Genomic DNA, 25,870 nt, shown 5'->3' on the forward strand with positions numbered 1-25,870 from the left:
ATTTGCTCCTAAATACCAGAAAGCAGATGAAAATGGTCGTCAGACAAGTTTGTTAAATGTTTGATCTAAACTATTTGTTCAAACAACAGTTTTTGCCCATTTTCCGGCATTTGGGAGCAAATTGCCGATTGTCATTTCCTTTCATCCCTTACCAGATTTTCATTCCAACCAATCAACTAGTTGGCTGGTTGGACCGATAATCTTTAGATGTGTGGCCAGCCTAAAGGTGCCCATACACTGTTCGATGCACCGTGTAGGGCGACTGCTGATGCGTCTGCAGACGGATCGTGCTGTCACCACTGGCAATCGTGTGGTCCCCTCTGACCGCACAATATCCCGGCTCCCCCCTCCTCCATTTGAATGGGATCGTACATCACATCCCAGATCAGATGGCTCTGCAGGAAGATCTAGGGATGCGATGTACGACCCCGCGAGAGCGCTCAGCACGATATCAGGTACGATATCGTGCCCATACACGGCATGATATAGCATCTATATCATGCCGATCCGCCGGATCGGCACGTATATATCGTGCCGTGTATGGGGGCCTTTAGTCTGTGCATACTAATGCCATCCACACATTTGCAGATCAGCTGTCTGCAGGATCTGTCACGTGTGGACATATATGCACATATAAGTGTGTGTTGAAATCTGACATATCCAGCAATTTGGTCAGAGGCATAACTAGATATTTGAGGGCCCCATATCAAAGTTTGTAAGGGTCCCTATATACCACACAATGGTTTAAAATGTATATAACACGTCACTTTGACAAGGAAGATAGCCCCCCCTAAACTCTGGCCCCCATAGCAGATGCTCCTCTTGCACCTATGGTAGTTACGCCCATGAGTTTGGTCCTTTGTCCGTTCCGAGAAGGCACAGTTAGTCAGATGGTAAGTATACACACAGTTGGCAGCAGCCATTGCCTGACTGCACTCACTGGCCGGGGTCTCAGCCAACATCTGATTAGTCTCAGAGGATGTTTGGGATCAGCAGCCTGTTGGGCTCATTCATGGTGAGATTTGCATTCTATAATTGGCCTAAATTCAAACTTGCAGTGAGAACTCTTTGCACCGTAACAGATAAGACTAAGACCTATTCCATAAAGACACACAGTGATCCTCTCACTACTCACTCATTATTTCTTACCTTGACATTGGTAACCCTGTTTCCCTATTACGCCCCTGTAAAAAAAAAAGAATATTAGGTATGCAAATTCAGCTGCCTACAATAATCAGAAAAAGGTACAGCGCAAATGGTAGGGTGCACAGTGCTAGAGACATATATAATAATACTCTAGATTTAAATGTTTCAGTTGTAGGCATAATCCTGTCCCAAATTAATGAATTGACTTCAATGTAAGAGTTACAATATTTATTAAATCATATGAATGTTTTTAAAAATGGGTTTGTTATGATTCGTCGACAGTCAGAATGTCAACAGTGTGATGTCCAACAGAGAATGCCGACACTGTATTAATGTCAATTAAAGTGTTTTAACTATGGTTGGCAAAATAACTTTAAACATAATGCTTAACCATGATGTTTACATGAAGTTACAATGCCGACGTGGTTAAAATGCTTTACACCACATTACTACTGTGTCGACATTCTCTGGTCATCATGACACTGTCGACATACTAACAACAAATGAATTACCTCCCTAAAAACTATGAATTGGCAATTCCCTAATTACTATGAATTGGTACTGATAATATAATAAAGTGCAATATTGTTAATATATACTGTAGGTCTCTTAGATGTTGTATACATTTATAATATCTTCCAGTAGTGAATTATTTCCCACTTTAGATTCAGAAGTATACCATATAGTAACCAGGAGGAAAAGTCAGTAACTGCAAAGCTTGTGTTAATTGCAGCCAGGGCCGTATCTAGGGTAGTGCGAGCTGTGCCATGGCACAGGGCACCGCAGGGCAGGGGCGCTGTTTGGGCCTGTCAATTTTCCTGTTTATTATCATTCTCACTTGCAGCTTCCTCTTCTCTTATCCCCAGCATCTCCTTGCCTCCCCTATCTCTTCCCTGGCCCTTCCCCATGAGGCCATGGCTCTTTTTCGAGTACACGTCTTATGTCCCTATTTAAAAAATGCTCTCTCTGGTACAGGGCACAAAAAAGTCTAGTTACGGCTCTGTTTGCAGCATACAGAGTTTAGCTTTTCGGAGCTTGGCCTCACTAGCTGTGAAGGGGGGGAGGCGGGGGGGCACAGATTCGGAAGCCCCACCACGCCCTTTGCTCCAGGATCTGGGCTGCCAAAAGTCTTGGTGACCCTGCGTATAGGCAACCTTTTCAAATGATATTTTAGAGGAGAAACCTTAGAATACACGGGCTCATGTGCTTGGGAGTAGTGTTTTCAATAGGTATCCAAACCCTAGACTGATAAATTGCTGAGAAAGAAAAAAATAAAAAACATTATAAATTGAGGCGATATGCAGCAATTTAGAATATTAGTTTTTCGGGGGCACAATGCCAGTCTTAATAAACAGACCCCTAAGGTGTTTTTTTTTATCAACTTATGTACTGTACCTATATAAGTAGTTGGGTTGTCATAATTCTATTAGGTTACTATACTTCTAATAGCAGTAAATTGGTCATAATTACAGAAGGTCTGATAATTAATGTAATATTATGAAAGCCGTCCTTTACCATTCCAGGGCTGAACAATAATACTTGTGATTATTTTATGGAAACTTACTGAGATCACTGAGGTCAATTGCCATTTCCTTATATTGTAGTACTGCACAGCGAATAGATAACGTTCAGATAATAGGAGAATATAAACATAGTTTCAGCTATAGCATGTTCTTAGGCACTTTCTTATGACCGGCCTTCATGTCTTCTGCAATGTCCAGCATGCGCACATTAACCAACCAGGAGAGAGAGTACATTTATAATAAATACATCATTTAAAATTAATAAATACTCATTTGAATCAACACCACTGCTCCTGGATGTGTACAGCCACCAAGAAGGCCTGAAGGATAATCTCTGTTCAATCTTGCTAACCTGAAGCCCATATTTGCCTTGAGTTGGCCATGTGAGTGATCTCTCATTCAGTTCACTATGTGTATTGTTTGTCTCCTGCTGGGTTCAAGACTCCAATGTTGCATTGCTCTTCTGGTGCACTCATCTAGGTTTCAAAAGGGATGTAATTTATTTGCCGCCACATGGGATTCCGGCGGCCGTAATCCCGGTGCCGGAATCCCGACCCGTGGGCAGAACACCGGCGCCAGAAACCCAACATCAGTTGAGATGCCGACACCGGAATCCTGAACGTAAGTATAGCGGGCCAGGTTAGCTTTAAGCCATGGGGGGGGGTAGGTTTAGCCACCACTGAGGGCTTAGGGTTAGGTTTAGGCAGCACCTGGGGGGGGAAGGCACTAAGTAGGGAGGGAAGGTTAGGATGCAGGAAGGGAGGGTTGGGGTACTTACGGAGCCCCTGTCGGGATTCTAAGCATCGGGATGCCACTGTCGGTGTTTTGACGGCCGGCATCCCGACTCCAGGCCTCTCATACCCAACCTTTACAATAGAATGACACATGAACGTTTTCGAGTTACACTGTCCAATCAGCTTCTCTTTGTATTGCTAAATGTGATTCCTGGCATGAGCATAGTGCAGCAGCCGGCAGGGGCAGATTTGCCCCCAGCTGGCTGCTCATAACCTGACTTAGGGCCTGATTCAGAGATGTACCTTTATCTGAGGATGAACGCACATCTCCAATGTTTAGGGGTCTGCGCATGTGCAGAAAGTGTCCCGGAATCTCGCTCGCAGACCCCCCAGGTCGCAGCATGATTGACATGCTGCTGCGTTTGGGGGTAGGAGCGGGGGAGTACCTGGTTGCTGTTCCCGGAAACTGAGGTGTGCCGTCTCCGTTTTCCGGGAGGGACGAGGCCAGGGTCTGCTTTGGCGGATGTAGATTCCTGGCCTCTTGCGTGACCAGGCACCAGCCAGGCTGTGGAAAGCTTCAGCTCCTACAGCCTGACCAAAGGAGCAACCATAATCCCAGCCTGTGACATCAGTCGCAGTGCTGGGATCACAACTGCAGCAAGGAGGTGCCTGATATCACCTTCTGCATTTGCATCTGAGATTGACGCTTTGCACAGAAACTTGGTGCATCTCTGCAAATTCGTCCATCTCTGAATCGGGCCCTTAGTCTCAGCTTTACAATAAAGCAGAGAATTAGACTGACCTGGTGGAGCGGGCTTCTGCATCGGGATCGGTATAAATACCGACAGTCGGGATCCTGGTGATCAGAATCCCGACGGGATTAACATACCGACACTTGTTGGTCGGTATGCTAACCCTCTCCCTCTCCATACCCTAACCCTCACTATTTGGTGCCTAACCTTGCCCCCCCCCCCCAGTGCCTGAACCTAACCTCCCCCTCTCCGCACCCTAACCCTCCCCCCTTAGTTCCTAACCCTAAACCTCCCCCTAGTGCCTAACCCTTAAACCTAACCCCAGTCCCGACCCTGCTACTTACCTTCAGCATCCCGGCAGTCGGGATGCTGGCGCCGGGACTCTGACCGGCGCCGGTAATGTAAGCATCGGCATCCCGACCGCAGGGATGCCGAACGCATCTCTTCTGCATCATGTGACCTCATCTGTGCAGCACATTGGAGGAGGAGGGCGTTAAGTCTGCTTTTCCTCATGCCTCTGTTGTAGGAATTGTGCAAGGCGGCATATAGGAGAGGTGGAAGAGCCACCTGGGTATTCTCTTGTATGTTCCAAGTGGGGAGGTCAGATGGCATGTCAGGAAGTGTGATGGGCATACAGATTTGTCTGAGATTACATGTGACGTGGCATGTAAGTTTCATGTGGCGTGTTTTGTGGGGTATGTGGGGAGGTCTGTGGGACATGTATGGAGGTCTGACGGCATGTTGGAGGTCTGGAAGACATTGAAGTAGCATGTGGGGAGTTTTTGGAGGCATGTTGGAAGGTTTGAGGGGCATGTAAGGTACATATGGGAAAGTCTAAGCATTGCCAAAAGTAAAAATTTGAAACACACAAGGTAAATAAACATTTTCAATCATTCATTTACAGGAATTTGCAAGATTTTGGAAATTGTTATATTTTTTTTTTGTATGTGTCTATTTCTTCTTCTTAGCTAGAATGTTTTCAATGTACAAAATTGTAACCTCCAGCTAAAGCAGTTTTTTTTTAAAGAGCAATGTGCTCTTATCGTGCTCTTTTTGTTATTACATATGGAAATATTATTCAGCCACTGTGGTCAAAAATAAGTAAATTGACCCAAAACCGTTAACAATAAAAAGATCAAACCAAGAAATCTGACCCTCCAATGACAACCTGTCTGTGTGTATGCGATCATCTGACAATTTGCGTGCAGCTACTGCATTCAGAGGAAACTGAATATATCCCGTTTGCTGTCACTATGTCCATGGACAGTAAAAAAAAAAAGCATCAAAAACTAGAATGAGAGGTTTTGTTCTACTACGAATCAAAGTCATTGATCTCAAGGTCATAATCTGTTATTGTCCTGCTTCCTACAACCAGGTTAAATTTAGAAAACTGCTGCTAGTGAGTTTTTAGCAGATCCTGTATTCTAAATCATGCCATTAGGCAAGTTAAAGTACTAATTTAATGGGGGCAAGTAATTCAAATGTGATGTAGAATTGTATGTTCTGATGCAAGGTATGGGCGATGTGCAGTGCACATACAGTATAACCTGCGCATACGGTAACCTAACATTGTGCATTTTCCTGCACACACCTGTGTAGGGTGCTGTTGTCAGCTTTTTTTTTTTTGCTTTAGGCCCCACCGGACCTTTACTCTGATTTATTCCCTGTATGTCTTTTTCTGCTCTGCTTTATGGCCTTCTCTCTGCTTTCTTCCCCATCTGCCCTTTTCTCTGCTATATGCCCCATCGGCCCTTTTCTCTGCTATATGCCCCATCGGCGTCTTTCTCTGGTGTAGGTCCCACCGGCCCTTTTCTCTACTTTATGCCACATTGCCCCTTTTTTCTGCTATATGCCCCATCAGCCCCTTTCTCTGGTGTAGGTACCACTAGTCCTTTCCTCTTCTATATGCCCCATTGGCCCTTTTCTCTGCTTTCTTCCCCATCTACCCTCTCTCTGGTGTAGGACCCACCGGCCCTTTTCTCTGCTATATGCCCCATCAGCCCCTTTCTCTGGTGTAGGACCCACCGGCCCTTTTCTCTGCTATATGCCCCATTTGCCCTTTTCTCTGCTTTCTTCCCCATCTGCTCTTTCTCTACTTTATGCCCCATTGGCCCTTTCTCTACTTCAATGCTCATTGGCCCTTTACTCTGCTATATGCCCCATTGGCCCCTTTCTCTGGTGTAGGACCCGCCGGCCCTTTTCTCTGCTATATGCCCCATTGGCCCTTTTCTCTGCTTTCTTCCCCATCTACCCTCTCTCTACTTTATGCCCCATTGGCCATTTTCTCTGCTATATGCCTCATCGGCCCTTTTCTTTACTATATGCCCCATCGGCCCCTTTCTGTGGTATAGGTCTCGCCAGCCATTTTCTCTGCTTTAAGCTCCATCGGCCATTTTCTCTGATTTGTGCCCCATCTGCAATTTTCCATGGGGCGGATACAAATAGTTATGGGGTGAATTGCAGCCTCTGTTCCATTAGATAAATTACCCAGAGGGTGCAGGGAGAATAAGCATTGCTACTTGCAAGATGGACAATTACGTTCAGCATTATATGAAAAATGACAGCTTCTTACCATATAAAATCTCGGCAGTGCGAACAATACGTTGGTTGTCTAAGATAAGTTGCCATAAACTTGTGTCCATTGACTTGATGAACCCTACGCCGCACTGCTCCCTGCCGTTTTCGGGGACCCACTCGCTCCCTGAATACTCGTTCTTCATTTTCTTTGGGAGCTGAAAAGAAATAGATAAGTGTTTAAATCAAAGTACAAAAGCAGCAACATCTCTAAAATGTTCAAGAAATAGTGGCCCAATAAGACTGTTACTATTGCGGGCGCAAATTCTAAATACCGGGTAGTCGTGTTAGCATTTGTAACATTATCAAAGAGTGAAAAAGAGGCTCAACTCAAACACATCTAAGGGCCGTATTCAATTAGCGGCGACCACAACAAACAGGCGAAAATGAGGAAAAAAAACTGGAGAAAAGTTTTCTCCATCCCAGACCAGGAGAAAAAAAATGCAAAATCCCTACTTTTGGCTAAAAATGTGGGAATTACTTTCAGAACCCTTTGGACGCCCCAAATGATAAATTACCCCAAATTTTTCTCATAAGTTGCGTACTTTGGCGAAAAAAGACTACGCAGATTTTGGGTGAAAAAAAAACAACAAAAAAATGGTTTTAACCTATTGGGTCTGTTTTTCCGGGGGTGGTATATGGATGCATCAAGTGTTTTAAGCATCGCTCGTGGCCGCAGCAGGCGTTTTTTTTGAAGTTTTTTCAATTGCATTTTTACGACACAAAAATATACTTGCACCCATTTTAACGTACACCAATTTACGTGGAACAGTAATTTCCTGGGGAAAAAAAAATAGCTTTCTATCATTTTTCAACGTTTTTTTTTCTCCACCCAAAATTTGCGCGGTCGTTTTTCACCAAAGTACGCAAGTTACGAAAAAATGTTAGGGTCATTTTTCATTAGGAAGGGCGGGTGTCCAAAGGGTTCTGAAAGAAATCCCCACAATTTTTAGACAAAAATAGGGACTTTGCATTTTTTTTGTCTCCTGGTCTGGGATGGAGAAAACTTTTCTCCAGTTTATTTTCTCCATTTTCACCCGTTTGCCTTTATTTTGTCGAAAAACATCAGTTTTCACAGATGGAGAAAGACCTGGCTTTCCACCGTATCTTCTCCTTCCAACTCCATTACAGACAGCTTCAACTCCTGCTACAGTACATCTTCAGCATATGGCCTCATTGCCCTGATTTATGTGGCTTAGTCCCACTATATGCCCCATTTTGTGCATGTGACCCTGTATGAACCAAGCAATCTACATTGTGCATCTCTGCAAAGCAAGTCTGCCCAGCTGTCAGTCCTAGCCTGCCTGTGTAGTTAGAGAAGCTCCTCCCTGCAACCTGCCACAGATCATGGATGACATATGCAGTTAGGTATAAGCTAAGTCGTTTTACTTACTCTTTAATTGACATTTCCCCAGTTACTCTCATTGTATATGGGCGTTTATAACTTTGTGCAGAAAACAACTGTCCGCTACTGCCATACTAATCTGCGAGTCTCAATGGCAATGCAGCCGCACTAGTCACAAATAAACATTGTCTGACTATAGCAAATGTTAACATCAGACGAGATCTTGTTGCTGTGGTTTCATGAGGATGTAAAAAGAAGATTCATAAAACGCACACTTTATGCAAAATCCTTTATGTAACGTACGTTACATTTCTTACAGAAAACTAGACAATCTTTTTATGTATACCAGCAACATTCAATAAGAACATTCACATTCACATTGTGGTCTCTTGTTATAGAATATAGAACACTTGTTCAATACAGTGAAAAGTTTAGAATTGTCTTTAAACACTAAAACCAGAACACAAGTTATTGTAAAGAAAACCACAAGTTATTCCGAATTATCCCAAATCAACTGATTCTGAGCTCGCTTCACGAATGGCTATGTATACCAATGCTAGATATCCCCATAAATCAGTTTGGCATAATTAGTATTATATTATGACTAAAATGATTTATATTCCGATACCCAATGCACTAAACTTCACTTTAAAGGAGAACTTCGCCTTCAGAAATTCTAGTCTTCAAGGCAGCCTTTCTTTATAAGTCGAAAACAGTCAGTCGCAGTGAAGTTGCCCTTTAAGAACAGATGGGAAATGTATGTGCTATAGACTCAATACTGACAGTACAAGTACATGTACAAGGGCAGGCTGCCTTAGGGCACACCCTGCTGCATACTGTTAATGCGTGTCTGGGTATATTGATCATTTACAACAGTAATCAGCGGGCTAGGAAAACCAATGACTGTGAAGTAGATCCCAAGGTCAGTGTATCAGTTTAATGAGGATAGTGTCAGCCCAGCGCATCAGTCTCTGGCATCCATCTACTTGATGAAAAGGTCAATGGTACAAAATCTGATCACATCGAATGGGTCATTTACTTTGTGTAAGATTCCCTGCCTCTAACTAAAAGCCTCCACTTCAGCCAACATTGCAAAAGTTTTTTTGGGCTGGCAATAAATACTGCAGATAAGGACTTTGCTGACATTTAAAGTCAAACCAAAAGAGAAATGCGCTGGGGGAGATCTTCCTAATAATACAAAGTCATCACTCTATGACAGCATCAAAGACATTAACATAGTCTGAAAAGTATCAGACACTTACTAATAATAATCTCATTTTAATTCACAAGAAGATTTCTTGATGAAGTCACTGATCGCCATTTTCACATTCTATCAAGGGTATTTGCAGCTAAGATTTATATATTAATATCAAGTGTGGGCTGCGGGATGGCAGATGGGCTAGGCCAAAATATATATATATATATATATATATATATATATATACACACACACACACAAATAATATACATACAGATACACGGCAAGCAGCACCACACAAGGTAATGATATATAAAATTAAAGCAGGTGCCTCCAACCTAACCCATTTGGCTGCAAAACATTAACAATATCACCTCTCCAATGGGCAGTACTCAAGGCAGAACAAATACACTCCAGTCAAGGATGATGACCAATGTTTAAATGTCATTATAAAATTTTCATTCCCTGACGACGGAAAATGTTATAACATTGAAACGTTGGTCATCATCCTTGACTGGAGAGTATTTGTTCTGCCTTGAGTACTGACAATTGGAGAGGTGATAGATAGATAGATAGATAGATAGATAGATAGATAGATAGATAGATAGATAGATTAGATAGATAGATCGGACATGATTGCCTCACCCATTGATCTTAGATTGTGTATATTGGGCCTGATTCACTACGGATCCCAATATTGCGCATGCACGCAGTTCACCTGCGATTGCATCCATTGCAAACATAATGCAAACTCAGCACAACATAAGGACGCCCGCATGGCACACATCCAAATCCTTAGCAGAATAGCAAAACCATCGGTACAATAGAGAACCATTGCAGCCTCACGCATAGAGAACCATCGCAGCCTCACACACACTTGCTCAATCTCTGACCTTACTCAGAAATTGCTAACAACCACGCACCCTATGAGACCTCACACTGTGTATGGCATCGCAGTGGCTAATTTATGAATGCCCCTGCAACGGCGTGCGAACACACTGGCACGCCTGCGTTTCCTCGACCACCACCCTATCACCAGCCACAAACGGTGCTTCCTGTCAATCTGCGAGGGGTCTGCGTGGCCTCGGCAATCGCAGTCTTGATTGCAATAACTAGTTTGCGCACTGCGGTGCAGACGCAGGACACAACAATCGGCAGATTGCGTGCGTATTAGCAACTGCGATCCAAGCTGAATCAGGACCATTGTTCATGGTGTTACTACAGGAGTCCTGTGCAGCAGTCAGGTCTCACTTTACCTTCATTGGCTCTATTGGCCTGGCTCAGGTAACTACTACAGCAGGCAATTAGCAGGAACATTCCTCCCTACTGTTTGCAGCACAGTGAAAAGTGACAGACCATTAAGATATGAGGTTGGGTTGTACAATAACAGCTATTTTTTTTCCCTGTAACAGACGGGTGCGTTCCAAATGCTTTGCTCCTGCAGGGGGGGAAAATGCAAGGAATTCTGCTCAGACCTGCTGGAATTCCCTGACAGATTGTAAAGGAATGCAGCTGATCCTATCACATGGTCTTTGTATACTGGAATGTCAAACTGTAACACTTAGTGGAGAATTGTCATTAACACAGTCTACTTGGTTCGGTTTCATGCAGTAAATGTGCTATTATGACACTAAGTTCATATTAAAAAAAACAGTACCATTATGCAATCTGGATTTACTTTACCCATCATCAGGTGCTGATTCTAATGAAAAATAACAGATTACTTACAAGTTTAAGGCAAGGACGCCATGATTTATTTTTATTCCATGTTTAAGTACACAATTAGTAACAAGAAAAAGAAAAAAACAAACGTTTTTTATTCCATTCTTGCATGTCATATTATAGAGAGACCAGCAGGGGGCAACCAAGTATGGGAAAAGACTAATGTATAAGCACAACAGGCTGCAGATACTAAAATTTAAAAGGACCACAAACTCCAAAATGATAATTTTTACATATGAACCAAGAAAGTAAAATCTATTGTTCAGTGATGCTCTGACATTTTACTGCAGTACAATATCGCCCACCCCACTACACACAGCTGGAGCTCCTCCTATACATCTAGCTCTAATAGCAGCGTCCCTCCGATCCTTTATCTGCAGCCCATGCTGTATGCCCCATAAATTATTTTCTCAGCTTTATGCCCCATGGTCATCAGCTCTTATTCTCTGCTTTACATTTTTATATTCTCTGCTTATACCACAGGTTCAGCTATAACTGAATGGGGCAGTGTGTTTAGATCTGTGGGTCGTACAACAGTGATTGAAGACTGAACCTGATATTATTACTTGGCCAGAACTTCTGTGTCACATGCCCGCCTCCTCCGCACAATGCAGGGTGGTGGCACCGGGGAGTTTAGGGCTGTGTGGTCTGTGGCTGGTGGAGAGGAGCCTACTTGCAGTACTGCGCAGCGGTATGTTTGAAGTTGAACCTTACATCTAAATAAATTGTCAGATATGTGTGTTATAGCCTACATATAAAATACCTGATGATATGATATCACAGAGAAGTGTCTCTTTATTAGAGTAAATGTATTGTCTCTTTGCTGAGATCAGGTGTAATGTGCGGCCCTTTTGAAGGTGAGATGGCCGCACAGAGTGAACAATTCTACTTATAAAGACTAAACTGTATAATATGTACAGGTCTAAAATATATTCTGAACCGTTAGGTCATTTACTCCCTTGCAAACATATATAAAAATAAAACCCATACTACTCTATAGGGGTTATGTAATAGGGTCCAAGTTTTCAAAAGCAGAGCGATTCCAGCGACCTCTTTCTGCAGCTTTAAAGCGCAATCATTTAAATGGCAAAACCAGACCAGGCCTGGTAGGATGGACACCAACCATACAGGCTCCAGCCCCACAATTATTATTCCTGTTATTACGGGAGAACTCCATGCTGCAGGTGTCTATGTGAGCAGTGAGAACCAGCCCAGTCTGTCTAGTGCTGGGGACGATTGAGGAATTTGTTGAGGACAGTGAAGCATTTTTCATTCATTTCAATTGGGATTCTGCATACTCTACCTACTGTATCAATCGGAATCGGTATGATTTACCGCCGGACCCATCCCCCGCGGTTGGAATCCCGGCAGCGGCATCCCGGCAGAGGAGGAAATCCCAATCGTCCTAAGGTAAGTATTGACTAACCTAATTCTACTCCCTAAACCTAACCCTCCCTTAGGGGTGTCTAACCCTAACCTTGCCCCCCAGTGTCTAACCCTCTAAGGGCCTAAACCTAACCCCCCCTTCCCCGCCGCCTAAACCCAAGTCCTCCCAGGGATGCATAACCTTAAGCAGCGCCGTAGCTAGACGGCAGTGCGCCCTGTGCAGCACTGCCGCCCCTCTCACTCCCTCTCCGCCCCCCTCCTCCCCCCTGAGCTCTTACCCTAACTTCCGAGGGGAGGAGGAAGGGCGGGATCTTCTGCCAATTTTCAGTGTCCAGTGCGCACCACTGCCGGAGGCCTCTATCTGCAGACCTCCGGCACAGAGAAGTGTGTGGACTGCATACCTATAAATCATCCCACTGAAATAAATGGGCTATTGAGATAAGTGGGGAAAGCTCACTGTTGCTTGTGTCCTAGATACATTCAGGTGCTAAATGCATTGGTGCATGGGAATAAAAAAAGGGAAACACCCCCTTCCCCCTTTGGCTCCTTAGTCCCGCGGCCGCGTTCCTTATTTATTTATTTCTCTTTAAGGTCTCCTCGAGTAGGACCACAGAGTGATTTATGTATTTATTCCTCGAGAGACTGTACAACATGAAAAGTCGTTTTACCGTTTTATTTTCTGTCTCACGACATGAACTTCCTGTTTCTTTCACAAGAATCGATTTATTAAAGTATTCTCATTGAGGAGGGTATAATTGCTTGCAGTGGCATTGTCAGTCTTTATCATTGGAATTGGATGTATTTGTAATTTGTCATTATGTATGTAATTGCACCTTGTACAACTTGTTATCATGGTGTTTCAATAAAAACATTTTCTAAAAAAAAATAAAAATAAATGGTGAAACACATATTAGGTGTTTGCGCAAATACATTAAAGACTTAGATGCGGTTTCACACACGGTTTACACTTGTCCATGTTCATACATGCAAATATATTTCCCCAGACCTCCATATTACCTTTCTTTTAAAATGATGGCCCAATTGATAATAAAGGGATTTGCAAATGATTGTAATCTGGAAAAAGTGAAAAAATACATATGTTACATGTGCTTCCTACCCATCTACTAAACGTAAAAATGTATTGCTTTTAAAACAATAGTATTAGTTTGAAAATTTTTTAATGTCAGTTCCCATATATATGGCGCACTGATGGGTTTTCCACTTTTGTTTTGTAACTTCAAAGCAAAAAAAGTTAATTGAGAAGTCCCCGGACATTGCAGAAGTGTCAGCGACTCTGCAATGACATCATCAAGCAAAATGCTTTTCTTAATGTGAAAGCTGGCATTGCTCACGCTTTCTATCTATGTAGGATGTTGGGACTTATAGATCAACAGCAGCTGGACAGACCCAGATTGACCAAGTCTGGTGGGTGTTCTAGATCAACAGCAGCTGGACAACCACAGGTTGCCCAAGCATGGTGGGTGTTCTAGACCAACAGCAGCTGGACAACCACAGGTTGCCCAAGCCTGGTGGGTGTTCTAGATCAACAGCAGCTGGACAACCACAGGTTGCCCAAGCCTGGTGGGTGTTCTAGATCAACAGCAGCTGGACAACCACAGGTTGCCCAAGCCTGGTGGGTGTTCTAGATCAACAGCAGCTGGACAACCACAGGTTGCCCAAGCCTGGTGGGTGTTCTAGATCAACAGCAGCTGGACAACCACAGGTTGCCCAAACCTGGTGGGTGTTATTAGAGGCAGTGGAGCAGGCATTCGGATGTAAGCCCTTTCGTTTATGCACCAGGACCCAGGTTGCATGTTGGGTGGCTCAGATAGGCTGGGACTGTTGAGGTATCTGCAGAAATAATTTAATATTTAATATAAAGTGCTTTACATGGAGTGTGCATTCTTTGTCTTTACTTAGGCATATTAAACTGCATAAGGTGTGATGTACTTTGAGTCACACTGTTACAGCTCAGAAGCAGATACTCAGGGGACACAGCAGCTTAACACATTTCTTGCTTATTTTAGAGAACAAAGGAAAATTGTTGCTGTGTAGTGTTACCTCAATGACTTTAATCAAAATAGAAATTTCACAGTTAAAAAAAAATGGTGAATATGAATTTCGGAGAGTAACATTCATAGCTGGCAGGGAATAAGGACATCTGGACTCAGACCTGATAACTGATAATCTGATTCAGATCACATGTGGCTCAGACAAAGACAAAGAAAAATGACCACATCAGCAATTAGCACAAAGTCCCTACAAAGCTGAACTTATTTAGCAAACACTGAGCTTCAAAATATTCTGCACCACCCACTTATGCCACCACTCTTATAGTGTAGTATAGTTTTATTCATCTAAAAAAAGATCTTTATTTATAATCTACATATTGCATTGGCCAATACACGTGGAGGACGGCCATCACAAAATGTAAAATATAACTACACCCATGATGAAGTCTTAGATGAAACGCGTTGGGGGGTGTTATTTGACAGAACCGTTTCATTGCAATGAGTGACTCTACTAAGGGGATGTAGTCAGCATCTCGGTATATGGGATGCCCACAGCCGAAATACCGGTGTCGAAAACCCGACAGCGTTGGGATCCCGACACCAGATTCCTTATTGCCGGCATCCCGTAGGTAAGTATCGGGGGTGAGGGGGAGGGTTAGGATGTGGGGTTAGGCTAGGCATTAGGGGGAGGGTTAGGCACTAGGGGGGAGGGTTAGGTTTAGGGTGCAGGGAGGTTAGGTTTAGACACTCAGGGGGGAGGTTAGGTTTAAGCACCGTGGAGGGACTGTTAGGTTTAGGGTGCGGGGAGAGAGAGGTTAGGCTTAGGCACTAGGGGGGAGGTTAGGGTTAGGCACCGGGGAGGGAGGGTTAGGGGTAAAGGTTAAACTTACCTTGTTCCTTATGGGTGTTGGGATTCTGTCGAGATGGTGCTGTCGGTATTCTGACCAGCGGCATCCCGACCGCCAGGATCTCACACCCGACCCCTACTAAGAGCTTACTGGATTTACAGTTTATATCCACTGCATTGGATATTCTAGCTACATGCAAATATGCTGTTAATTATCTATTAAAAATTTTTTACACTATGCAATGAGTGGCCTCCCTTGGGCCTTCTCTGTCGGGTGCATTTGGTACAAAGGTGTAATTACAAGGACTAACACCCTTGAAAGAACATTATCAAGGAATCGTGAGGGCACCAGCCTCTTTTAAACCAGTCACTACAGAGCGTTCAAAAAGTCCCTCTGCAGTGAATGCGTGCCTCTGTCTCATGCAGAGATGATGATGATGAGTGGACGGCCCGGACAGCGAGCAGTGTAGGAACTGACCTGCCAGAGGTAGATGATGGCATATCTGCTCTGCAGTTGTGGGAGGCCAGAGAGAGACAAAGCCAGTGGGGAATCTCAGAGCTGCCAGAGACCTTGCAGCACCACAGCCCTGGGACCACACAGCACGACCACCGGGGATACCACAGAGTGGCCAGAGGTTGAGGCGTCAACATCCGCTACCGAAGACTTGGAGTCCATTACATGCCCCATCAAGCTGCTAGCTGCAACAGCAAAGGCGGCAGCCACCAGAACTTGGTAGTGGCTGGAGTGTGATGTCACAGACGTAGCACATTCACTACGGAGGGACTTTTTGAACGCACCGTATATCCCCAATAGTGACAGAAGTATCCCAATAGCTCAGCAGAACATCCAGCTAATTGAAACAAACAGAAGCAGCCATTATTAATACATGTCTGGGAACTTAAATCATTATTTCATTTGCATCCTGCAAACAAATGTTGCGTGGGTCATACTGTTCTCCTAGGATTAGCCAAACTACATCTGGCATGGTACACTTCTATTTGGGTACAATGCCAATATCATGAAGAAAGGTTTTGAACTTGTACCAGTCCAATAGAGAAATTTGCCTATAAATGGATTTTGTAACAATATACAAATGTAATGTTCCTGGCAGTAAATGTATTTATGTAACTGAAATATTCATTTACATGGATTTCCATGCCATGGGTGGTTGTTTGGAATGTCTATCAAAATATCCCACATCTCTACAGAGAGACCTGGGCAGAGAAACTGGCTTGGAAAAGCAGATATGATAAACCAACACTGAGAAATGACTGTTCTTCGTGAATGCATTTATTATTTGTCAGGATCCTGAAGCATCAGTACAGCCTGTTCTTGTGATATGTACGCAAAGTATATTCTGACAGAAACCATGGTATAAAGGAACAAAGGTTTATGTTTGATATGCAAATATAATGTAAAACAGCGTTTTACTTCTGAACTAACTGCACATTATACAAAGCATATACGCAGGCATCAAGACACCAAAATATACAAGATACAACTTCACTATATAAAGCAAAAATGCTACATAAAAACACATTCAGAATACAGGGCCGATTTGCTGCCAATGCAACCTATCAATTCTCTAGTGCACAGGTTCTCAAACTCGGTCCTCAGGACCCCAAACAGTGCATGTTTTCCATGTCTCCACACTGAATCAAGTGAAATAATTAGCTCCACCTGTGGACCGTTTCAAAATGTGTCAGTGAGTAATAATTACACCTGTGCACCTGCTGGGTGACCTGCAAAATGTGAACTGTGTGGGGTCCTGAGGGCCGAGTTTGAGAACCACTGCTCTAGTGAAACGAGGCGTTTTCAAATATTGGTTTAGACTACAAAATGTTTGCCTCCCCTGTGTATAGCAGACACAAAATAAAGGATAAAACAGAAAGTAAGAGAAATGGCAGTTTGGACCATTAAGCAAAACAACTTGCACATTTCAATGGGGGGAGTTGGGCTTCAAGTGTTTCCAGTCATAGTCCATCTACACCAATGCAGCAGAATGGATACTGTATGAGGAGCGTACTGGTGACTGACCATCACTATAAGGGGTACAAGTAACGTAGTGCACAGGAGTAATTATCCTCTTTGACAAATCCTCTACGGAACTGGAATAAAAGCCACAAAAGATCCAAGTTAGTCACCATTCGCCATATTCAGTACAGACTGTCTGAGAGGGTAGGTGCTGGAGAGGAACAATACATGCCAGCCAGCAGGCATGAGATAGCAGGTCGGGATAACTAAAGACTGTGGTTGGTGGGTATAGCAGTCTGTGTACATCGGTCTGACACAGCATAGGTTGCTGAAACACAGAACTTTGCTATAAGCATCAAGTGATTTAGATAATATAGGCCTGATTCAGACCTGCCCACTAAGCCGCGATCGCTCGTTGCCAAAAGGGGACGGGTATGCAAATTCTGCGATCGCACTGTGTGGCTTAAGGATTCCTTCTATGTCTTAGAGAGCGATGGCAGTGAGCGTACGCAGATACGCAGATATATAAAACCGCCCACCTTTCTCTCGTAGCACACGTCATCTACCGGAAGTGTCTGCTTAATCTGTAACATCGAGACCCTTCGGAGCTGCACGCAGCCCTAGAGGTAGCCCCTACCCCACTGCAAGCACTGCGATCAGTTCAGGCTAAAATACAAAAAAGTGACGTGTTCTATGAAGCTACTTTGCCAATTATGCACACCCATTAAACTCCGTTTTGATGCTCAGACAGGCCTGCGTTCGCACATCCACTACCCCGTTCACAAGCACTTTCCCCTGTCACCACCCACAAACGGCGCTGTCACTCAAAGTAGCGTCCAGTCTGTGTACTGCGAGCGCACGATTCCCGGCCGCAGTGACTGGTTCACGCATGGGTACTTTGAAGCATATGCATGCGCAGATGTGCGATAATCATCCCTAGCGAGCGAGCGCAGCTTAGCGACCGGGTCTGAATCAGGGCCATAGTCCAAAGAGAACAAATTTCATTCTAAACTCAGTAACTCAGTCTTACTCAATTGAGCCATTTCTCAAAATGCCATTTATAGATCTGCCAATCTGCTATTTTCAACAAGAATAAAAACAGTATGTGATTTTTTCGTTCCTATACAACTAAAAGGTCATTATACCGTTGCCATGGTTACCAATCACAGTATGTAAAATTACACCTCCAATAAGATTTCTGAGGAAATGAAGTTAGTCTAAGAGCAAAGTGAGTCAACAGAGAAAATGGTGCGGATGGAATATAATAGCCTATAGGAGTACGGTTTGTAGCAGTGCTTACCACGACACAAAACTATAAATAATGTAATTCTCAACAACGAAGTGTACTCATACACAAACCTAAATGGATGTACACAGATCATCACACAGCCACTCTTATAGTGTAGCACTAAAATACAAAGTAGGGGGACAAGGTCAATTAAAACGGAAACTTTGGTCTGTCAACTATCAGTACATTTTCATCTATCGGTAAGGAAAAAAAAAAAAAAATTAGTAAAAGTAGCCCTCATATGGGGGGGGTATTCAATCAGCCGTGGGGTTTACCCTGCGACTAATTGCCGACCAAGATCCCCCCGGATCGGGGAAAAGCTATTCAATAAAATTACCTTTTTCCCGCATAGAAACATCTGACGCGTGGAAACACTTTGATTCCCGCATAAACTGCCCGCGGCTGCCGCTGTGTGTGTACGGGCGGTCTGCAGACATATCTGTCCATCGGCTGTGCAGCACAGCCAATGCGATATGTCTGTGAACAACACATTGATGTCAGTGTGTACCCAGCTTAAGAGTTTGAATAATAAAAATGTTAGAATTAATTGAATATACTGACTTCAGGATTCACGCGAAGCTGGCTGCAGATGAAACCTATGCCGTAAACCTCCGCGAGAAGCACGGGGACATTGCCAAGCAAGCAGCCAGCCTTAAAGAGTGCTTACCTTCCCCTCACTGCTCCTGCATCTAAACATTTAATCCTTATTGAAAAGAGAAAAAAAGCAACATAGATCACCTGCATATAAGACCTTAAAGTGTCATCTCTATAAACCCCAAGAGGGATGATGTCTGTAAATTACATTTTCATCTGAGCACTGGCTGCCTCAGCTACTCCTGACCTCAAACAACCCTTTGTCATCGGAATGATACAAATTGATTACAGAATAGTAAACGAAGCTTATATCTGCTCTGAACTGATTGCACTATACTGACAGAATAGTGTACAAAGCTTATATCTGCTCTGAACCGACTGCACCATACTGAATACTAGTAAACAGCATAAAAACAACAAGTTTCTATGTATACTTTATTTAGTAAAACATGTAAACAGAGAAAAACATTTATATGTGCATGCTTGTATGTTCATGTGAGAGCGATCATTCATATTACTTTACTTGTTCAGCCAAGAGCTCTCGTTACCCTCAGTACTAAATGCTATAGCTAAAATAAGCTGAGATTCACAAAAATTATTTTTTTCAAAAAAACACCATAAAAAGTAAACACATCATACAAAATTGTCAGTTGTCATATAATGACTGATCATTAAATGAAATAAACATTTACATAATTTTACTTATTGCGTCTGTGTATAATTATATAACTGACTGTTATAAATGTAAATACAAATATTACAGTAAAACATATTAGTCTCTGTTATATCCGAAGTCATCTGAGTATAAAACAATAATACTTATTGCACTTATATTACATTTTTTCCCTTGAATCTCTATGTCATTCCATGAACCCAAGCTATAAGGGAGTGCAGCCACGGGAATAAAAATTACTTTTAAAAATAAACCGCTTAACTAATCCATACATTGACTAACACAGTGTTAATAATTAATACCATTTAGAGCTCTGTGTCCCTGCTGTATGGATATCACCTATGAGCTGCGATTGCGTGGGTTGATTCATCAGACCCTCTCCCCCATGGCACACATTTTCAATATATATTTGCAAACCGACCAGCAACTAACTGTAATGTCACAGGAAGTCTGAGCTTTGCATTCTATATGTAATAAAACACTAATGCTTGGTGCACACTAGACAATAAAGTGGATGATTTGATGATTTTATACGAATTAGATGTACAAATCGTCCACATCGTCTAGTGTGTACGCACTATTGCACACTCCCACATGTCATCAGAGACTGCACAGCCAAACACATAATATCGCTTGTGTTGCAGTGCATATTAATGAAGGCCGGAAGGAGCCATTGTTCAGTCTTTCATCAAATCTTCTAGTGTGTACCGGCAATCTTCCATGGTCCGGGGCGAAGGGTAATCACCCTGACCAATGGCAAGATTGTCAAGTCGTTTAATATTTACCTGGCTTAAAACCTCATTTGTCTATTGTAGTCCGCTACACAGTTCTCAATGACCTACATATAACCATTAATGACCAGTATATTTAATTTTCGTTCACTGTACAGCCTATTAGTATATAGTAGTTTAGCCCAGTAATACACAACCCAGTTGTGATGGCTACCTGGGTCCTGTCATGGTAACTAATGGATATTATAGCTCTGTCATTGATTACAGTCTGATCACAGTCACACTCTAGTCACAAGTGGCCACTGAAGGCTTTTTTAGTAACTATGCAGGTTGAAAGGGCATGACCATGCCATATTTAGGGGTATAGTTATGCCTCTCTGACAAGCCCTGGGGTAACGTGTGGCCCTTTGGCAGATTAGAGAGCTGCCCATGCTTGAATGTAAAGATTATGTAGTAATGCAGATTTTCTTTGAGCCTTCTTAGCATATTTTACACCATATTTTGTGGCTTGGCTGATTCAAGGGACAGATGTGTCCAAATACAGCTATCCACAAATCTCGGCAAATAGAACCATTTAGTGCGCCACTGACTTAAGCTGCGCCAAAACACTAGTACACTATAAGCGAGCTAAGACGCAAAATTGAGGAAAATGTAGCATAAAGGAGGAAAAAGTAGCAAAATTGAGGAAAAACACAATCTATTGTAAAAAGGCAAAAGGGAATGGGATTGAAATACCCTCCCCTGTCCCCCCCCCAACCCTCCCTTAGTGGTGCCTTACCCTAACCTCTCCCCTAGTGCCTAACCCTGACCCCCTTTTACCGCTCCCTAAACCTAACCCTCAGGGAAGTGCCTAACATTAATCTCTTAATCTCTCCCTGGGGGTGCCTAACCCTAACCCTCCCCCCTGAGGGTGCCTAGACCTAATCCCCCCCCCAAAACCTAACCCCGCTAGACTCCCCCCCCCGCGCGTCTTTCGTTCGGGCTGGCGTCCTCAACGTTCCGGTGTCGGGATTAAGATAGACGTTGGTATTTCAACGCCTATCTTAAATCCCTTGCCGGGATTCCGATGTTGGGATTGAGACCGGCAGCCTCTCATAACTACATCCCGGCAAAAGACCTGTACGATATTAGTGACCTGCGTCTGGCATCGTCATGAATCTGCGACTTTATACCAAATAATTTGCTAGAAAAATACTAATTCTAAGTACCTAGGGCACTTTATGCAAAGTACTGTAAGATGCAAAATTTAGGAAAAAGTTGTAAAATTTAGGAAAAAATATGCCTCTGTGTAAGACAGCAAAAGACTAAGGACCTTATTCAGACTAAGGACCTTATTCAGAGTCGGTCGCGAGCGCTGAGCGCTCACAACCGACTCGATGTTGGTCCACAGGGCATGTGCACGACGGAGACTGCTCCGTCGTGCGCATGCGTGAGCCCCCGCTAACGACGGATCACCCGTCGTTAGCGGGCTCGAAGCAGACGGAGCGAACTGTCGATGTTGATTGACAGCTCGTTCCGTTTGCTGGGCGGGCAGGGGGCGTGCCTGGCCAAACGGAGGCGTTCCTTTCGGAACGCTTGCCATTTTGTGGGCGTCCCTACTGACATCATCAGTGATGTCAGTGGAGAGCTTCTTGCTCAAACAGAGCAGGAAGCTCCCTGGGGCTTAAGGTTGACGAGACCCTACCCTTGTCGTAAGCCCCGATGGTCGCGATGGTCTTGACCATCGCAACCATCTCCCTTAGCGGTCGTTAGAGCTGTGGGTGTTAACCCACAGCCTAACGACCGACATGGAGGCAGCCGTTCAGGATGCAAGTGGCCGCCCTGTTTCTGAGCGACCGCTTGCATCTTACGACCACCTCTGAATGAGGCCCTAATTCCTCTGTGACAAAAAACTAATCCTAAGAACCATTAGATGTAAAACTGTGGAAGAAAACGCAAACTGGAGGGAAAAGTGCATAGTGCGGGAACCGTGCCATATGGCACAAAAGGGATAGGTTTATAAGGACACATCTGTGTCTGTGAACCCTGGAATCATATTATTTTTATTCAATACCCCTGATTTATTGAAGACTGAGAATACTACAGACCTGCACTGGCAAAACGTGACAAAATCTAAAAATGATCTCATTCAACAACAGCTATTGTGTGATCTTTGCCAAGAGCCGCAGACAATCCTTAATGTGTACCAGCTTCTTGTAAATGCTGTCTGAGCCACGGAAGTCCCTAATGAGGTTCACAATATTGCAGGATGTATCTTAGTTGACTACAATTCAGTCTGCTGTGGCCATCAAAAGCCAATTTTCCAGTATCAAAGTGGATTTGTGTTCTCTAAAGACCGTCTTGGAGCAATCAGCTCATCAATAAACATAATAGTCAGATGCCTGTTATTGATTGCAGCGTCTAATGGACTCATTAGGCACAGGGATCATTTTGACCTTTAGAAGAATTCCACAAAAGTATCAAAATGTATCCAAATGCAGCATTACAGTTTGGATAATGGGAAATTAAAACTAAGGCCAGATGTTGACGGTAGTAGTTCATAATTAGCGTTTATTTCTTCAGTATTTAAAGTTTTTCATTTCAAGATTCATAAAGCTCTATTCCCATGAAAGATGAAAGCATTTCACTGTCTGCAACTGGAAAGTGTGATCTTCAGTTGGCGATGCCGTTTATGGGGAGTCTACATCAGAATTGATTTTTGGGGAGCAACGAGGTCTTGTCCATCCCATTGTCATCCGCTTACACCCTTCTCCAACCACAAGATGAAAAGTTTCATTGGTATTTTTTTTTCAAATTCTTTTTTTATTGAATCAGAGACATATAAACAGATGATTCAGGTTAACATTAAGTCACAAGAAAAGCAAGGTCAGTGGATACAGGTTTAACGTAAATTTTTTCAATATGATATAATCAAAATCTCAGAATATGTTCAATACGATACATAAATTACAATACATTAAAAATAAAATATTTTGAAATACTGTAATAATATAAGTGAAGGGTGCGTTGTGTGGGATAACACTATGGAGCCACTGGAGGATCACTGTCAAGCAAACGTAAAACGTACCATGAAGAAGAAGAAAAACATTTAATGAGAAGTTGTTGGGTGATTACTGGGAGTGTAGAGATATAGCTCTCCCATATTTAAAAATTTTTTCTCATTGGTATTTTAATTAATGCCAGTGAGTAAACTTCCTAAGAATATTTCACACTATGCATTGCACTTACATGTACTATCTATGAGGTACTGAGAGGGGATGCGATCAATATCCCATCAGTCGGGATTCGGCACTTAGAATGCCAGCGCAGGAAACTCTACACCTCTCAGAATCCCAGCACCGACATCCCGACTGTAAGTACTGGGGTTAGGGGTAGGATTAGGGGTTAGGCACTGGGGGGAGGGTTAGGTTTAGGGTGCGGGGAGAGGGAGGTTAGATTTTGGCACCAGGGAGGGAGGGCGAGAGGGGAAGTTAGGATATCTACCGACAGGTGTCAGTATCCTAACCCTGTCGGGATGCTGGTGCCGGGATTTTGACCGCTGGGATCCCAAGCGCTGGCATCCTGTACCCATCCCCAGAAATATAGTTGGATTGTATTTTGTGTTGAGCTGTTACTGAAAAAGTAGTGCAAAGCAGTATAATTAGGTTCTTTAGCACAGTAATCTTTTATTTGGGGGGGTGTTTAGGCACTAGGGAGGGGAGGCTAGGTTTAGGCACCATGTCCCCATCATTATTGATCACACATTTGGCCATGGCCCCAATAGTAACCGGACTCAACTTCACCCACGACAGCCCTGCCCCTGCCCATGTCCTCCATCAACTTTTACTAAATACATTTCTTCTTCCTTCTTCTACATTTTGTGCCCTTTAGTAACGTTAGTAATGTATCATTTCACAGCATTATATATTTTTGTAGTTCAGGGATACAAGTCAAAGCTGTTGTATGAATACTTATATTACTTGCACATAGTTCTGCTTAACTGTGTCCTCTCCTGGCATTCAGGATAAACAACTGAGGGGCTGATTCATTACCGTACGCAGCTGTGTATACGCATGCAATCGGCCGATTATTGTGTTCTGCGCAGGTGTATGCATTGCAGTGCGCGTGTGCAAACTAGCTATTACAATCGGGACTGCGATCGCAGAGGCTACGCAGACCAATCGCTGAGTTTTTGACAGGAAGCACCGTTTGTGGGTGGTGACGGGGGCTGGTCGGGGAAATGCAGGCGTGACAGTGCGTTAGCACGCCGTCGAAAGGGCTTGCATAAATTATCATCCACTGCTATAGCCTACACCAGTGTTGGCTAACCTTGACACTCCAGCTGTTATGGAACTACATAACCCAGCATGCACTGCTACAGTTTTGCTATTAGGGCATGCTAAAACTGTGGCAGGGCATGCTGGGATATATAGTTCCACAACAGCTGGAGTGTCAAGGTTAGCCAACACTGGCCTACACATAGCGTGTGTGGCATTTAGCAATTTCTAAGTAAGGTCAGGGCTGGTGCAAGTGTGCGTGAAGCTGCGATGGTACTCGACTATACAGATGATTTTGCTATTCTGCTAAGTATTACGGATGTGTGTAATGTAAAGTGGGCGTCCTTATGTAGTGCTGAGTTTGCATTGCGATCACAATGGATTAGCATACTATTGCAGATGAACTGCGTACGCAATATTGCAATCCGTAGTGACTCAGGCCCTGAGTCACAGAGGTACAGAGGGAAACTATAACGAAGCTAGAAAGAGGATACAACGGGCTTCATTTAGGGCAGCGGTCGCCAACCCGTCACTCGCGAGCTACAGGTAGCTCGCGGCCACAAGACTGGTGGCTCGCCAGTGATTGCAAGAATATGAGGAACGAGGACTCACTCCACTCCGGCCAGGGAGGACTATACAAAGTGGAGGTGGAGCGAGAGCTTTAGCGCCTTACCTCCTGGATGCTGCGTACTCCAACTCCACAGGGACACAGGCGGCCCCCGGCACACAGGCGTACCCCGGCGGCACCCAGCGTGAGGATGGCCCCCAGCACTAGCACTACAGAGTTACAAACGGTCCCCCGGCTACACAGGCAGCCCCCAGCAGCATCCAGTGTGAGGACGGCCCCTGGCACTACAGGAACACAGGTGGCACCCGGGCAGCATATTGCGATAGTGGACCAGGCACCCGGCTAAACGAAGAGCTGTGAGGAGAAGACGGTGCCTGAGCGTGTGGCTGCACTCCCTGACCTGGAGGATAATTGAAGTAAGCGGGCGGGGACTGGTTTGGTGCGCTGGTGGTGCTGTGATAGGTGGGGGCGTGCTTTGCTGAAGGTGACTTCCTACAGCTGCTGCTAATAGTGAAGAGCGGCGGGCAAGCGGCCAGAAGGGGATAC

General features: G+C 43.9%; 1 protein-coding gene across 1 annotated transcript in view; it reads right to left on the minus strand.

The window, feature by feature from the left end:
* PRKCE (protein kinase C epsilon) overlaps positions 1 to 25,870 on the minus strand; it is a 432,697-nt gene that overhangs the window by 202,218 nt on the left and 204,609 nt on the right. Inside the window, exons 3-4 of the mRNA XM_088477268.1 lie at positions 6,728 to 6,887; positions 1,150 to 1,184 (exon numbers count right to left, since the gene is read on the minus strand). Of these exons, the coding sequence (XP_088333394.1) occupies positions 1,150 to 1,184; positions 6,728 to 6,887 (195 nt within the window). The remainder of the gene's footprint in view (positions 1 to 1,149; positions 1,185 to 6,727; positions 6,888 to 25,870) is intronic.

Source organism: Taudactylus pleione, unplaced genomic scaffold, assembly GCF_031769625.1.
Source record: "Taudactylus pleione unplaced genomic scaffold, aTauple2 ptg000201l, whole genome shotgun sequence".
Taxonomy (NCBI): domain Eukaryota; kingdom Metazoa; phylum Chordata; class Amphibia; order Anura; family Myobatrachidae; genus Taudactylus; species Taudactylus pleione.